The sequence below is a fragment of the Aquarana catesbeiana genome, linkage group LG01 (genome assembly GCF_042186555.1).
Source record: "Aquarana catesbeiana isolate 2022-GZ linkage group LG01, ASM4218655v1, whole genome shotgun sequence".
Lineage (NCBI taxonomy): Eukaryota > Metazoa > Chordata > Amphibia > Anura > Ranidae > Aquarana > Aquarana catesbeiana.
Window position 1 is genome coordinate 216,636,741 of NC_133324.1, and position 17,814 is coordinate 216,654,554.

At 41.0% G+C, this 17,814-nt stretch overlaps 1 protein-coding gene across 3 annotated transcripts in view; it reads left to right on the forward strand.

Annotated features, from left to right (window-relative positions):
- The window catches only part of SLC12A2 (solute carrier family 12 member 2), a 187,819-nt gene that overhangs the window by 120,126 nt on the left and 49,879 nt on the right, over nt 1–17,814 (forward strand). For all 3 annotated transcript variants that reach the window (XM_073625029.1, XM_073625049.1, XM_073625039.1), the window contains 2 exons: nt 8,640–8,795; nt 17,421–17,520. In XM_073625029.1, coding sequence (XP_073481130.1) covers nt 8,640–8,795; nt 17,421–17,520 — 256 coding nt within the window. The remainder of the gene's footprint in view (nt 1–8,639; nt 8,796–17,420; nt 17,521–17,814) is intronic.

A 17,814-nucleotide genomic window follows, 5' to 3' on the forward strand; every position in this document is an offset into this window, starting at 1 on the left:
TCTGTGCAGGATCAAGCTGGAAAGAAACCCGGTAATTCTGGTGGCACCTGCATTGCCCAGAAAGTCATGGTATGCAGAAATCGTAAAGATGGCAGTAGCGGGCCCATGGTCCTTTCCACTATGGCCAGATCTGCTTTCACAGGGACCGATACTCCATCCTTCCTTACGGTCTCTAAATTTAACGACTTGGCTATTGAAACCCACATTCTGAAGAAACATGGGCTTTCCGGGTCAGTTATCTCTACCCTGATTAATGCAAGGAAGCCGGCTTCCAGAACTATATATTAGAGGGCTGGAGGGCTTATGTTTCCTGGTGTGAATCCAAGGGTTGGCACCCTCAGAGATATAGTAGATAGGCAGAATTCTTGCCTTTCTACTATTAGGGGTAGAAATTAAGTTGGCCTTGAGTACTATTAAAGGCCAAGTCTCAGCTTTATCGCTCTTATTTCAAAGACCACTGGCTACTCATTCTTTAGTCTGGGGTTTTATACAAGGGGTAATGCAGCTTAATCCTCCCGTCAAACCTCCCTTGAACCCTTGGGACTTGAACTTAATTTTGTCTGTGTTACAAAAACAGCCATTTGAACCGATACAACATATTCCCCTATTCCTTCTGACAGGGAAGTTGGTATTTTTGGTTGCTATATTCTCAGCAAGGAGGGTTTCGGAATTGTCTGCTCTTTCTTGTAAAGAGCAATGTTTGATTTTTCATGAGGATAGAGTGGTGTTACGCCCTCATCCAGACTTTTTGCCAAAGGTGGGTTCAGGTTTTCACCTGAACCAAGATATTTTCCTGCCATAATTTTTTCCAAAATCATGTTCCAGGGAAGAAAAGTCACTACATTGTCTTGTTGTAGTGAGAGCAGTGAAAATCTATTTAGAGGCAACTGCTCAGATTCCTAAGACGGTTGTCTTATTTATTCTGCCAGAGGGTCCTAAGAAAGGACAGGCAGCGTCGAAATCCACTGTCGCTAAGTGGATTCGGCAAGTGATGATTCAAACTCATTATTTTAGGTGGTAAGATTCCCCCTTTTCAAGTTAAGGCGCACTCTACTAAGGCGGTTAGTGCTTCTTGGGCAGTGCATCATCAGGCCTCCATGGCTCAGATCTGTAAGGCTGCAACTTGGTCTTCAGTGCATACATTCACAAAATTTTATCAGCTGGATGTAAGGGGGTATGAGGATATCACCTTCGGGTGCAGTGTGCTGCAGGCAGCGGTATAGATCCTCAAGTCTGGGGGTACCCTCCAGGTTGTGTCTTCCTCCCCTCAAGTAGCATTACTATGGGACGTCCCATTAAGTAATTACTTAAGGCTTTGTGTCCCATAATGTACGATAAAAAAATAGGATTTTTATAACAGCTTACCTGTAAAATCCTTTTCTTGGAGTACACAGAGGTCCCTCCCCTCTTTTTTGGGATTTAAGTATATTGCTTTGCTACAAAAACTGATGTTCTCCTGGAAGGAGGAGGGGTTATATAGGGAGTGAACTTCCTTGATTGGGTATACCAGTGTCAACACTTGAAGGTGGCCTATAACCCATTAAGTAATTACTTAAGGCTCTGTGTCCCATGACGTACTCCAAGAAAAGGATTTTCAGGTAAGCTGTTATAAAAATCCTATTTTTCCTCAGCCATGATAGGTTTGAAAGCAAAAAAAAAAGGTTAGCAGCCTTAATCGCATCCCTGTGTGGGACAAAATGTGACATGTTCCCTTCCATTACCCAGGACCCTCAAACTGAGGAACTGGGGATGGGAGAAGTTGAATTCCCTCAGGGCACCGTGGTGAGGCTGATGACTCCTTTTATGAGGGTTCAAATGGGGGGGGGGGGGGGGGTTTCAGCTTCACAATCTGTAAGATTGATGGTGCGTTCCACATTTACACGCTACCCTTAACTGAGTGTTTTGGTTCCCTAAAGCCGCCTCAAGCTGTGCATGCCTTTCCTGTCCGTCCATTGCTGGAAAAACTTTTTGTATCTGAGTGGGATCACCCAGATAAGCATTTTTTCCCTCCTAAAAAGTTTTTCACACTTTATCCTATGGAGGAAAAAATTCACTAAAGGTGGGGATACCAGCAATTGACGCTGCTATATCCTCTGTGAATAAAAGTTTGACTTGTATGGCAGACGATGCTCAAATGCTTAGGGATCCAACGGATAAAAAGTTGGAATTCCTTTTAAGAAACACTCAAGCAGGAAGGGAAGTCAGTGATTCTGGTGGCCCCCCAGCGTGGCCCAGGAGATCTTGGTATGTAGAGATTATAAGGATGGCGGTAGGGGTCCCATGGACCCTACCACCACATCCAGACCTTCTCTCACAAGGTCCTGTATTCCATCCTACCTTACAAACACTAAATTTAACAGGTTGGCTTCTGAAGAAACGTGGGCTGTCAAGTTCAGTGGTGTCTACCTTGGTTAATGCAAGGAAGCCGGTCTCCAGAATCACATATTATAGAGTCTGGAAAGCATATGTCTCCATGGACACTGGCACACCCTAAACAGAAAGTTGCCTCCCTATATAACCCCTCCCACTACTAGGAGTACCTCAGTTTTTTCGCCAGTGTCTAAGGTGTTGGTCACGAGTAAAGATGTGCTGTACTGAGCTCCACTGGAGCAATCTTTGCTGGGGCTAGCTTTGCAGCTGGATCCATTCAAAGTATCTTTTCAGGCCAAATTGAATGGTACCCAGGCCTCATGGCAGAAGAAACGAGGTTTAGCCCGTAACGCTTCTCTTTTTAAAGAGCTGTATCCTGGGATCCAGAGCTTTGGTGTGACTTTCCACCATCTCGCTTCCTGAAGTCAAGCGTTCCCAAAGATCCAGAGAAAAGACAATCTCTGTTTCAGGCACTAGACCGATTAATATCTCAAGGGGTAATCCTACAGATCCCCACAAAAGAGCAAGGTCTGAGGTTTTATTCAAATCTTTTCATGATGCCAAAACCAAATGGAGACGTCAGACCCATTCTAGATCTAAGAAATCTAAATCAGTTCCTGAAGATCCACTCCTTTCGCATGGAGACGATCAGGTCAGTAGGTTCTATCCTTCTAGGAGGAGAACTTCTGGCATCAATCAACATCAGGGATGCATATCTGCATGTCCCTATATTTCCCGCTCATCAAAAGTTTTTGAGATTTGAGTTGGAACAGCAGCATTTCCAGTTTGAAGCCCTGCCTTTCGGGCTAGCTACAGCACCCCGGGTGCTCTAGCCAGGTTAAGGGCACAGGGCATAACAGTCGTAGCGTACCTAGATGATTTATCGCTAGATCGGTGGCTCGTTTGGAGCAAAGCTTACGCACTACAACCAATTATCTGGAAAGTTTGGGTCGGATTCTCAACCTAGAGAAATCTTCCTTAATACCACTAAAGAGGCTGGAGTACTTGGGTCTGATCATAGACACAGCCCAGGAAAGGGTGTTCTTGCCTCAGGCAAAGATTAACTCCATTAGAGAGCTGGTGCGGATGGTCAGGTCAAATGGCGATCCTTCCATTCGACTTTGTATGAGGTTGCTAGGAACCATGGTGGCTTCATTAGAAGCAGTTACCTATGCCCAGTTTCATTCAAGACTGTTGCAAAACAGTATCCTGTCTGCTTGGAACAAAACAATTCAAGCTTTAGACTTACCAATGCAGCTGCCTCCAAGAGTGTCCCAAAGCCTCACTTGGTAGTTACTAACCCAGAATCTGCTGAAAGGAAAATCTTTCATACCAGTCACCTCGAAAGTGGTAACGACGGATGCCAACCTTTCAGGCATGGGAGCAATACTAGAAAAGATAACTGTCCAGGGACAGTGGTCAAGAACCGAAAGAACCTTGCCCATCAATATCCTAGAGATTCGGGCAGTGCGTCTGACTCTAAAGGCCTGGACTTTCAGGTTACGGGATTGTCCTGTCAGGATTCAATCCGACAATGCCACAGCTGTGGCCTATATCAATCACCAAGGGGGCACCAAAAGTGTCTCAGCGCACAGAGAGGTAAACCATATTCTAACTTGGGCAGAAAGGAATGTTCCGTACCTATTGGCAGTCTTCAATCCAGGAGTAGAGAATTGGCAGGCGGACTACTTGAGTCGCCAGCAGTTATTCCCAAGGGAATGGTCTCTTCACCCCAACATATTTCGGACTGTTTGCCAAAGATGGGGGACTCCGGATGTAGATCTCCTAGCTTCCAGGTTCAACATGAAGTTAGTCAGCTTTGTGGCTAGAACAAGGGATCCACTCGCATGCGGAACGGATGCGTTGGTGACCCCATGGGATCAGTTCTCACTGATCTATGCATTCCCTCCTATTCAGTTGCTGCCTCAACTTCTGTGCAGGATCAAGCTGGAAAGAAACCCGGTAATTCTGGTGGCACCTGCATTGCCCAGAAAGTCATGGTATGCAGAAATCGTAAAGATGGCAGTAGCGGGCCCATGGTCCTTTCCACTATGGCCAGATCTGCTTTCACAGGGACCGATACTCCATCCTTCCTTACGGTCTCTAAATTTAACGACTTGGCTATTGAAACCCACATTCTGAAGAAACATGGGCTTTCCGGGTCAGTTATCTCTACCCTGATTAATGCAAGGAAGCCGGCTTCCAGAACTATATATTAGAGTCTGGAGGGCTTATGTTTCCTGGTGTGAATCCAAGGGTTGGCACCCTCAGAGATATAGTAGATAGGCAGAATTCTTGCCTTTCTACTATTAGGGGTAGAAATTAAGTTGGCCTTGAGTACTATTAAAGGCCAAGTCTCAGCTTTATCGCTCTTATTTCAAAGACCACTGGCTACTCATTCTTTAGTCTGGGGTTTTATACAAGGGGTAATGCAGCTTAATCCTCCCGTCAAACCTCCCTTGAACCCTTGGGACTTGAACTTAATTTTGTCTGTGTTACAAAAACAGCCATTTGAACCGATACAACATATTCCCCTATTCCTTCTGACAGGGAAGTTGGTATTTTTGGTTGCTATATTCTCAGCAAGGAGGGTTTCGGAATTGTCTGCTCTTTCTTGTAAAGAGCAATGTTTGATTTTTCATGAGGATAGAGTGGTGTTACGCCCTCATCCAGACTTTTTGCCAAAGGTGGGTTCAGGTTTTCACCTGAACCAAGATATTTTCCTGCCATAATTTTTTCCAAAATCATGTTCCAGGGAAGAAAAGTCACTACATTGTCTTGTTGTAGTGAGAGCAGTGAAAATCTATTTAGAGGCAACTGCTCAGATTCCTAAGACGGTTGTCTTATTTATTCTGCCAGAGGGTCCTAAGAAAGGACAGGCAGCGTCGAAATCCACTGCCGCTAAGTGGATTCGGCAAGTGATGATTCAAACTCATTATTTTAGGTGGTAAGATTCCCCCTTTTCAAGTTAAGGCGCACTCTACTAAGGCGGTTAGTGCTTCTTGGGCAGTGCATCATCAGGCCTCCATGGCTCAGATCTGTAAGGCTGCAACTTGGTCTTCAGTGCATACATTCACAAAATTTTATCAGCTGGATGTAAGGGGGTATGAGGATATCACCTTCGGGTGCAGTGTGCTGCAGGCAGCGGTATAGATCCTCAAGTCTGGGGGTACCCTCCAGGTTGTGTCTTCCTCCCCTCAAGTAGCATTACTATGGGACGTCCCATTAAGTAATTACTTAAGGCTTTGTGTCCCATAATGTACGATAAAAAAATAGGATTTTTATAACAGCTTACCTGTAAAATCCTTTTCTTGGAGTACACAGAGGTCCCTCCCCTCTTTTTTGGGATTTAAGTATATTGCTTTGCTACAAAAACTGATGTTCTCCTGGAAGGAGGAGGGGTTATATAGGGAGTGAACTTCCTTGATTGGGTATACCAGTGTCAACACTTGAAGGTGGCCTATAACCCATTAAGTAATTACTTAAGGCTCTGTGTCCCATGACGTACTCCAAGAAAAGGATTTTCAGGTAAGCTGTTATAAAAATCCTATTTTTCCTCAGCCATGATAGGTTTGAAAGCAAAAAAAAAAGGTTAGCAGCCTTAATCGCATCCCTGTGTGGGACAAAATGTGACATGTTCCCTTCCATTACCCAGGACCCTCAAACTGAGGAACTGGGGATGGGAGAAGTTGAATTCCCTCAGGGCACCGTGGTGAGGCTGATGACTCCTTTTATGAGGGTTCAAATGGGGGGGGGGGGGGGTTTCAGCTTCACAATCTGTAAGATTGATGGTGCGTTCCACATTTACACGCTACCCTTAACTGAGTGTTTTGGTTCCCTAAAGCCGCCTCAAGCTGTGCATGCCTTTCCTGTCCGTCCATTGCTGGAAAAACTTTTTGTATCTGAGTGGGATCACCCAGATAAGCATTTTTTCCCTCCTAAAAAGTTTTTCACACTTTATCCTATGGAGGAAAAAATTCACTAAAGGTGGGGATACCAGCAATTGACGCTGCTATATCCTCTGTGAATAAAAGTTTGACTTGTATGGCAGACGATGCTCAAATGCTTAGGGATCCAACGGATAAAAAGTTGGAATTCCTTTTAAGAAACACTCAAGCAGGAAGGGAAGTCAGTGATTCTGGTGGCCCCCCAGCGTGGCCCAGGAGATCTTGGTATGTAGAGATTATAAGGATGGCGGTAGGGGTCCCATGGACCCTACCACCACATCCAGACCTTCTCTCACAAGGTCCTGTATTCCATCCTACCTTACAAACACTAAATTTAACAGGTTGGCTTCTGAAGAAACGTGGGCTGTCAAGTTCAGTGGTGTCTACCTTGGTTAATGCAAGGAAGCCGGTCTCCAGAATCACATATTATAGAGTCTGGAAAGCATATGTCTCCTGGGATGAATCCAGGGGTCGGCACCCCAGGAAGTAGGTCATAGGTAGAATCCTTGACTTTCTGCAGATGGGGTTAGAAATGCAGCTGGCCTTGAGTACTTTCAAAGGCCAGGTCTCGGCCCTATCGGTATTGTTTCAATGACCACTTGCTTCGCATTCTTTTGTTTGTAGTTTTTTCAGGGCTTGACACTGTTTAATCCCCTCCCCGTTAGGTCACCCCTGAACACTTGGGACTTGAATTTAGTTCTGTCGGCGTTACAAAAACATCCTTTTTGAGCCTATACGACACATTCCCTTAGTCCTTTTGACAAGGAAACTAGTTTTTCTGGTAATCATATCTTCTACAAGAAGGGTATCAGAGTTGGCTGCTCTTTCTGGTAAAGAGCCATATTATTATTCACAAGGATAAGGTAGTATTGCGTCTTCATCCTAACTTTCTACCAAAGGTAGTATCAGGTTTTTATCTAAACCATGCTATTGTTCTACCTTCATTTTTTTACAGAACCCTGTTCTATGGCAGAAAAATCATTACATTCTCTTGATGTGGTGAGAGCAGTCAAGGTCTACTTAAAGGCGACTGCTCAGATTCGAAAAACGGATGTTTTCTTAATTTTACATCATGGGACACAGAGCCATAGTAATTACTATGTGGAATGTCCCAGAGCAATGCCAACTGAGGGGAGGGAGACACAACCAAAGTAGGGAAACATGAGATCAGAGGACTTATACTGCTAACTGCAGCACACTGTTCCCAAAGGTGACATCCTCATGTCTTTTTACATCCACCTGATCGAATCTGGTAAATGAATGACTGAAGACCAAGTTGTGGCCTTGCAGATTTGAGAGTGCCCACAAAGCACTAACAGCCCTGGAGGAGTGCACTTTGATTTGAGAGGGTAGAATCTACCTCTTTAAACCATAAGCTAGAATGATTACTTGTCGAATCCATTTAGAAATAGTAGATTTCGATGCTGCCTGTCCTCTTTTAGAACCTTCAGGCAACACAAACAAAATAGGATTTTTATAACAGCTTACCTGTAAAATCCTTTTCTTTAAAGTACATCACGGGACACAGAGGTCCTCCCTTCTTTCTGGTATACAAGTGTATTGCTTTGCTACAAAAACTGAGGTACTCCCAGTAGTGGGAGAAGTTATATAGGGAGGCAACTTCCTATTTACTGTCTGCCAGTGTCCATCACCTAAAGGTGGCCTATAACCCACATAGTAATTACTATGGCTCTGTGTCCCCTGATGTACTTCAAAGAAAAGGATTTTACAGGTAAGCTGTTATAAAAATCCTGTTTTTTTTTTATTTTTTTGCTTTAATTTTCCATGAAGGTATACTGACTGTTTATGGTAAAACATGTTGTAAAAAGGCAATTTTTATCATTAATACTTTGAAATATGATTTTTGCCAAGTAATTATTACAAGTCAATGATATGGTTGATAAATATTTTGGTTGATCCTGTTTTTTTACCCTCACTGTTGAACTTTGTAACCTATCAAACACTGTACATTTTTTTACCCCTGTAAGTTTTTAATTAGTAATGTTTTTTAACACGCATAACTTCTGAAAGGTATATTCAACTTTGTCATTGTGATATCTAATTCAAATTTAGATCTTGAATAAGAAAATTATAAAAAAAACTTGGTTAAAAAAAATATATAAAATATAAATGTATTAAATATGTGCAAAGGGCAGTGATGTCCAGAAGCTTGTTGTTGTAACCAGTCAAAACTCAGCTTGGTGTGGAGAAAGTATTGGAAACTGATTCTTGATTAGGTTGCGGTAGCGATTGTTGCGTCTTATTTATTATTGCTGTTCATAGTAGATTGCTATGTTATATGTTTTTTTTTTTTTTTCTTAGGTTGGCGTCCAGCCTTTAAATACTACAACATGTGGGTGTCACTCATCGGTGCCCTCCTCTGCTGTGGCGTCATGTTTGTCATCAACTGGTGGGCAGCGCTTTTAACATACGTCATAGTTATTGGATTGTATATATACGTTACCTACAAGAAGCCGGGTAAGTTAAAATGATAAAGTCTCGTCTTTTTTTTTTTTTTTTTTTTTTTTTTTTTTTAAATAACAAACATGTTCTACTTACCTGCTCTGTAGAGTGGTTTTGTACAGAGGAGCCCAGATCCTCCTCCTTCTCAGGTCCTCCGCCGGCGCTCCCAGCCCCTCTCTCCTGTCGAATGCCCCCACAGCAAGGAGCTTGCTATGGGGGGACCCAAGCCGCAGCTTTGTGTGTCAATTTAGACACTGAGCCACAGTTTGGCACTGCCTCCTCTCTCTCCTGATTGGCTAACTGACTTTGACAGCAGCGGGAGCCAATTGTGCCGCTGCTGTGTCTCAGCCAATCAGGAGAGTCCCAGACGGCTGAGGCAATCATACACATCGCTGGATCGAGATGGAGCTCAGGTAAGCATTAGGGGGGCTGAGGGGGGCTGCTGCACACTGAAGGTTTTTTATCTTAATGCATAGACTGCATTAAGATGATAAACCTACTGCTTATACAATCACTTTCAATTTCCACTAAGCTTTCACTGCAGATTCAGGACCAGTATACCCAATTACAGCAGATTTAGGACCGTGTACCCAATTACAGCAGATTTAGGGCCAGTGTACCCAATCACAGCAGATTCAGGAGCGGTGAACCGAATCACAGCAGATTCATGGCCGTGTACTCAATCACAGCAGTATCATAATCAGTGTATTCAATCAAAAAGCTTCATTATTAGTCAAATCACAAAAAGTGTTAAAAATGAAATCCTATGGTGTACAGCACTCATGGACCATATTACCATATATAGTATACCACTAACAATTGTAAATTAAAGTGTATTACTAAAAACATTCCATTTGATCACACAGTGTCCATAATAAAATGTCCATAATAAATAAAAAGTCCTTTATATATAGAAAATCATATTTTGAGTCTGTGAAACCGTGTCCTTAATAAAAAGTGCCCTGTTCAAATAAAATGCCAGAAACAAAATCTACTTTCAATACACCCTGATTTACAATTTTTATAAGTGGTATGCTATTTATGGTAATATGGTCACTGTACACCATAAGAATTTCATTTTTGACAATTTTTGTGTTTTGCACAGCAGCTAGATTTTCTTTATATTTATTTATTTAGCACAGGTATATTTATTATTGGTCATATCACAGCAACATTTCACTATAGATTGTTGCTGCACCTGGGCCTAAGTCTTATAGCATTTTAAACCATTTGTACATTTTATGTATGTGATACACATTTTATATTGTGTTTTAGACGTTATTTTTTTAAAATATGGTAGGCACCATGTACCTTGTTTCAGCAATTATTGTTACAGTGATTTTTTTTTTTTTTTAAATATGCAAGAGGACGTTTACTATAGTGAATAGCTTCTCTGATAGGTGGCTGTTGCATTTTGTTTAGTAGCCTTTGGGAGAAGCGTTCCTGTGTGAGGATTAGCTAGGATCTCATTCATAATGGGCTAAAGAATGCAGAGGGTTTAACTGTGAGGTTGCACTGGTCTGTGTTGAGCTGTGAAGCTATTTGTAGTATATCTCACCCATCTGCTGATTTGAGGTATTTAGAAAATATTTATATCAGTGGAAACTATTACATAACACAGCAAGAATTGGATTGTAGTAGCTTATGAAAATGACAATTATGTCTTTTATGTGGCAAAAAAAACCTTTCTTTTTTTATAAAGATAGCTCTTGCTTTCTGATGAATGTGTTATTGAAGAATGGGAATGGAACATATTAATCATTTTGAATAATATTTATTCCCTTTATTTTATGTTCAGACTCTCAATCATTGCAATATGTGCCCACAATGGGAAATGTAAAGATTTAACTTGTTGCCCTGCAGAAATTGTTTTTTATATTGAATACTTAGTATTTCAGTTCATAAAATGGTTACTTTTTTTTTTTTTAAATCAGATTGTATTTGTTTTTCTCTTTTTTTTTTTTTTTGCCTACTCTGTAAGAAGTGTTATACAATCTTCAGGGTTATTAGAACACAATCCATTTATCCATTTGTAAAGATAACCACACAGGATGTTTTAACCTTAAAGTAGTACTAATTTGAGTCTGTTGCTGATTGTAGTAACTGACTTTCAATAGGTGACTATTAAGGAAAGTGGGAGGATGGGCAGTTTGGTGATAAAATACCAGGTTGTGAGATAAAAAAAAAAAAAAAAAATTATGAGGAAGTAAGATTTTCAATCATTAGATGAAATAAGCATAATTGTTAAACTAACACAACCATCTTGGTAAATTAAGCCTTCTGTTTTGAGGAGCATTCCAAACACAACTTAAAAGATCTGTGTCAACAATTTTGTGATGGCAACAAGACAAAATGGAAAACACTTACTTCTTAGTGTACATTTATCGTTACTGTCCATTGAGGAACACTGATAGTAGTAATACTTGGACATATGAAGTTATACTGCTGCCTACAGGAGGACACTGGCAACCGAACGTTAAGCTAGCCCCTCTATAACTCTGCCTGCAACCGCCATGCCTAGTGTCCTAGGAGTTGGACACCTCTCCCTCAGCATTGCACTCTCTTCATTATAAAACTTTAAAAATAATTTAAATAGAAGTTTGTATTTATAAAAAAACAAATGCATGTACTGACTTCTATGCTGCAGCCTTGGTGTGGTGATACAGCTGTCCCACGTGGGCCATGAGACCCAGGAACTGAGCGATCACTTGACCACTGATTGCTCAGTTCTCCGTCTGCAGAAAGAGGTGACTCAGTCTAGGGCTGCAATTAACGATTATTTTCATAATCTATTAGTTGGCTGATTATTGTTTTGATTAATCGGATAAAAACATTAAAAAAAAGGTTGATGTATAACTTAGTTATTAATATGTAAAGTTTAAAAAAAAAGGCAATTTATTGTTCAACCTCTATATGCAATGGTAAATATAAATAACCAACTATATGGTTAGGGAGCAAAATCTCTAATCCACTGTGAGAATAACAGAATAGATATACTGTATATACTATTAGAGGTTGAATCCGGTAAATATTAGATCAGACTCGGATCTAGATTTATATTTAAAGAAAAAAAAAATGAAAGGCCGATTTTCAGACAGAACTGTAATATATTATGTATGACGGACTCCCTTGTCATAGGCAGGTGGCTTTATAAAAGCTCTGTGCTCCTGCTGTCACTAATGCTGGCAATACAGAAATAGGGGTTATTTACTAAAGCTGGAGAGTGCAAAATCTGGTGCAGCTCTGCATAGAAACAAATCCGCTTCCAGGTTTTATATTCAAAGCTTAGTTGAACAAGCTGAAGTTAGAAGGTGATTGGCTACCATGCACAGCTGCACCAGATTCTGAGTGCACCAGTTTTAGTAAATCTCCCCCCAGTGTCTTCCTTCAAAAAAAAAAAAAGTTAATTTTAAGATTGTTTGTTTTGATTTTCTAATAGTTAGTGGGGTCAAATTGATGCTCGTTTTCAACGACAGTGACGGGAAAATTCGAAGGAGCAGAATAGAAAACGTCTTGGTTCAAGGAATTTTCAAACCATGTGTGTGGTTTTTGTTCAGAAATTGCATTCATTTTAAAACTGAAAGTGAAAAGCAAGTGAATTTTCAAACGACATGCTTTCATTCAGCGAATTTACAAAGATTTTTCGTATGAATATTCTCGTCTGATAATCGATACATGTATGGCAAGCATAAGGCTCAGTTCACACCTATGCAGTTTGCTTTTGATCCATTTCTGCAGTGCCTTTTGCTGTGCGTTTTTGCATGCGCGATTTTGCTGTGATTTGCGTTTTTGCTTTTTTTTTTTTTTTTTTTTTTTGCCCAATTTGTTGCTGGGCAGATTAAAGACAGCAAATTGCTGCAAAAACACACTACATGCTTTTCTGCAGCTTCTCCATTGAAGTCTATTGAACCAAACAAGCAAAAAAGCACTATTTTCTGTTGAAAAAAGTCCCTGACCCCTTCCAAATACACAGCAGCTGAAAAAAGCATAGATGTAAATGTGTCCCATAGGAAACCATGCTAAATGAACTGTAGTGCATTTCTGCAAAAAGCACCAAAAAACACATAGGTGTGAACCAGGCCTAAGACGTTTAGTAGAGACAGCGTGTTTTTTTTTTTTTTTGTATCACCTGTCATAATGGGGTTAAAAAAAAAACTAAAATTATCCCTTTATAGTACAAAAAGAGCAGACAAATCACTACTATAAGGGGTTCATATATATATATATATATATATATATATATATATATATATATATATATATATAATACACCCAGAAGTAGGATATATGGGCATTTTAACTAGGAGTCAGATGTGAAGGGTGGAAGGTATATAAAATCTTAGATTTTAAAAGATATAAATCTTTTATGTTAAAGTAGTACTAAAAGCTGAGACTTTTTTTTTTTTTTTCCTTTCTTGGATATAATCATTTTAGATATAATGCACAATACTGGTAAAAGTTTGCTTTAACCACTTAAGAACTGAGCCTCTTTCTGAGATTTGGTGTTTACAAGGTAAAAACTTTTTTTTTTGCTAGAAATTACTTGGAACTCCCAAAAACACACACATATATATGTAATGTGTGTGTATATATATCTAACACCCTAGAGAATAAAATGGCGGTCGTTGCAGTACTTTCTGTCACACCGTATTTGCGCAGCGGTCTTATAAGCGCACTTTTTTTTTTTAAAAATACACTTTTTTTTTAATTTAAAAATAAGACAGCAGTAAAATTAGTCCAATTTTTTTTATATTGTGAAAGATAATGTTACGCCGAGTAAATTGATACCTAACATGTCACGCTTCAAAATTGCACCCGCTCGTGGAATGGCGACAAACTTTTACCCTTAAAAATCTCCATAGGCGACGTTTAAAAAATTCTACAGGTTGCATGTTTTGAGTTACAGAGGAGGTCTACAGCGGAGGTCTAGGACTAGAATTATTGCTCTCTACCGATCATGGCGATACCTCACATGTGTGGTTTAACCGGTTCAATACCGGGCATTTTCACCCCCTTCCTTCCTAGACCAATTTTTAGTTTTCAGCGCTGTCGCATTTTAAACGACAATTACGCGGTCATTCGACGTTGTACCCAAACAAAATTGACGTCCTTTTTTCCCCCACAAATAGAGCTTTCTTTTGGTGGTATTTAATCACCTCTGCGGTTTTTATTTTTTGCGCTATAAACAAAAGAAGAGCGACAATTTTGAAAAAAACACAATATTTTTTACTTTTTGCTATAATTAATATCCCAATTTAAAAAAAAAAAAAAACAAATTTTTTCCTCAGTTTCGGCCGATACGTATTCTTCTACATATTTTTGGTAAAAAAAAATCGCAATAAGCGTATATTGATTGGTTTGCGCAAAAATTATAGCGTCTATAAAATACGGGATAGATTTATGGCATTTTTAAAAAAAAAATATTTATTTATTTTTTTTACTAGTAATAGCGGCGATCGTGATTTTTTTTTCGTGACTGCGACATTATGACAGACACATCGGACACTTTTGACACATTTTTTGGACCATTCACATTTATACAGCGATCAATGCAATAAAATTGCATTGATTACTGTGTAAATGTGACAGGCAGTTAAGGGGTTAACCACTAGGGGGCGGGGAGGTGTTAAATGTGTTTCCTAGGGAATGCTTCTAACTGTAGGGGGAGGGGACGCTCAAGGGGAGGAGACCGATCAGTGTTCCTCCATTCTGGGAACACAGATCGCTCTCCTCTGAGCTGACAGGACGTGGATCTGTGTGTTTACACACACACAGATCCAAGGTCCGGCCCAGTTAACGGGCAATCGCGGGTGCCCGGCGGACATCGCGGCCGCCGGGCACTAGCACCGGGTCCCGAGCAATGCGGCGGGCGCGCGCGTGCCCCCTAGGCGGCCAGAAACCCGAGGCCGTCATATGACGTCCACCCAGGATGGGAGATCCCATCTGTGGACGTCATATGCCTATACGCGGGTAGGGAAGTGGTTAAACACCATTTTCACGTGTGCGTTCGCTTCTGCCCACAAGCTTGGCGGAACGGGGCGCGTTTAAAACTTTTTTTTTTTTTTTTATTTTACCTTTTTATTTTTACACTGTTCTTTTTTAAAAAAAAAAAAAGAGGTCAAAAAGACCTCATATCTCATATTTACACTAAAATGCATTAAACATAAACAAAACGTCTCTTTAAGAGCTATGTGCGGAAGGGACGTTTTGACGTCGCTTCCGCCCTGCAAGTGTATTGAGACGGGTGAAAGCCATCTTCCCCCTCACTCATGGTAAAAAAAACTCTGCCTTTAGATCCACTCACTTCCTGCACAGGACTACATGCCCCATGAGGCATTGCTCCTCACACATTCACAAGTTCTCAGGCACTTGCTGACATGTATGGATGGTGTACTGAGCTGTATGTGTGCTGCATTGTATTTCCAGATATGTTAACAAATAATGCATTCTGTATGCAGGCCAACTAATTGGCTGACAGATTAATCAATTTTGAAAATCATTGACAACTATTTTCATAATCGATTAGTTATCGATTCGTTGTTTCAGCCCTAACTCCGTCATCACTCTCTGTTCTGCTCCTCCAGCACTCATTGGAGTGCTGAGTTGGGAGAGGGCAGGCGGCAGGCGCAGCTGGCTCCAATTCTTTGCCTCACACTGAAAGGCGAAGCCAGCTGTCAATCAGCAGGATGGATCCTAACAATATTGTCAGGGTCCTTCCAGAGCCTGGAGCAGCTCTGCCACATCAGCTGATGGGTAATAGCCTGCTGTCCAATGACTGGGTAACAGGAGTGCAAAAGTAACTGCTCTTCTGCAACCAACAAGGGAAGTATGGCTGGAAAAGCTTTGGCCATACTTCTCTTTTAAATATAATACTTATATTTAGTATTTGGGGTGTTATTGATTTTGCAGGCACTTTTTTTTTTTTTTTAAAGATAATCATTTGCCCTGTCTTAGAATGTTAAGTTAGTCAAAAGAGTGGAGTCATTGATGTGGACATAGGTGCATGAGGTGATGATGTACTAAAGTTTGTCAGCACCAGAATAGTATGCTGCAGGTGTCTAGTGACAAAACACAGATGTGACCACATTTCCTAACGGAATAAAAATGTGGCTGAGATCCTTCCTGCACTGCACATTGTCTTGTTGCTATGTAGTTTACCAAAAGTTTTGACTTTTTGTGCCTGGGATTTTTCCTGTGAAGACTTCTGTCAGTTTATTATGCAGGGAAATCTATTTTCTCTTTGCCTTGGAAATATATGTAAATTACCAAAAATGAAATCTGAGTTTTCTCTTTATGTTTTCCAACTAGTCCAAAAATGATCAATAAGCCCTTGTGGTAATGTGTACAGTGATGAATAACGTTGGTAAACCACAGTACATTGTGTGTGGGCTCCTACATGGTTGGCATAGCTTGTAAGAACCATTGTGGCTGAAAAACAATAACATAAAACACAATTCCTGAGTGGAGTATTTCTTTAGCCTGGTAGTGCCTAATATCTGTTATGTGATCAGATTTAATACAGAGCCATAGCAATCTACAACACAAATAACTAACTGCTACAGGAACTGGATGTTGGTGGAGTTCCACACAGGAAACTCATCATTTATGTTAATCTCTTGCGACCCACATAAGGCCCGTTTCATACGGGCGAACCGATCAGACCCTACATTATCCTATATGGAGCAGCTGATGTAAATGGACATATGTCCGTTTACACCTGCTGACATCCAATCGGCTAAAAACAGACGTCTAGGGGATCGGATGGCAGTCGGGTGTAAATGGACCGGGGACATCCATCTGACCACCCATAGATGAGAGCAGGCTGTGTCTGTGTCCGCTCTGCTGAAGTGAAGCAGACACGGACCAGCCATCCGCCAGCTCCATAGGGATCAGTGGACAGATTCCCAACTGAGGAGTGTGGAAGGGGCCTAACGTATGTGGAGTGGCAAAGGGGGTCTGCTTTAGCGTCCACACAATGCACGTACAGTAAGTGTCTATAGACAGTAGAGATTTCTGTGATGAGAGCATGCTCAATGCGCTAAAGAGAGCTATTATTCCTTACTAATAATTGGAATCCCGCAAGACTGACTGAATAATGTGACCACTGTGACAGTCACAGTGGTCACAATATTGGACGAGAGTCAGTAGGCAGAAAAGACAGCGAAAAGAGTGCAGCAGAAATATTCATGGGAGAGGGTACAGAAGACTTCACGTTGCCCAAGATGACTGCACCTGGGACTTCTTTCGTCTCTCCCTGAGTCCTGCTGGAAGGGTGGTCTGTGTCCACACTGTGGGAAGATATCTCAGAGTGTACCCCTTCCTTGCCAGGAGTTTTAGCAAGCTGTTGCAACATTGCTGCTGCATCTCTGTTCTTGCAGGGGGGGATGAGGGGGTCAGGTCACATTCACAGGTTAGGATTGCTAATGGACCACTTGCAGGAGCCCCGAGAAGTATATATTTTTACATTCCCTACTCGGCCATGCTCTTAGAAAAGAATTTGATGCAGCTTGCAGAAGCTCCTTGAAATCAGCAACACAGATGCATTGATTCGATTGACTCCAATGCTTGTATACATGGGCCGAAACATAAGGGTTTCTTCTTTGCATAGAAAGTTATATTAAAGTTTACATTTTCTTTCAGATGTGAATTGGGGTTCTTCAACACAAGCTTTGACCTATCTGAATGCACTACAACACACCATCCGACTGGCGGGTGTGGAAGACCATGTGAAAAACTTCAGGTAAAAAACCAAAGTAGTCTGGATTGTACACCTATCCTGCTGCACATGTACAGGTATTCACACTTGTGCTCTTATTCAGTAAACCAGTGCAGAAACCCATATCAAGCAATCAGAAAACATCTTTCTGTCCTCTGTTTATCTACATATAGAAAGCAAAGTGTTTTTAATAATTGAAAACATTCTCAGATAACCCAGTCGCTGTCATCCTTATCCTTTTTTTTTTTTTCAATTTTTTGGTTAATGTTAGTTGGCGAAATGAAACAACAATGTATGTATTAGAAATGCCCGACTTGT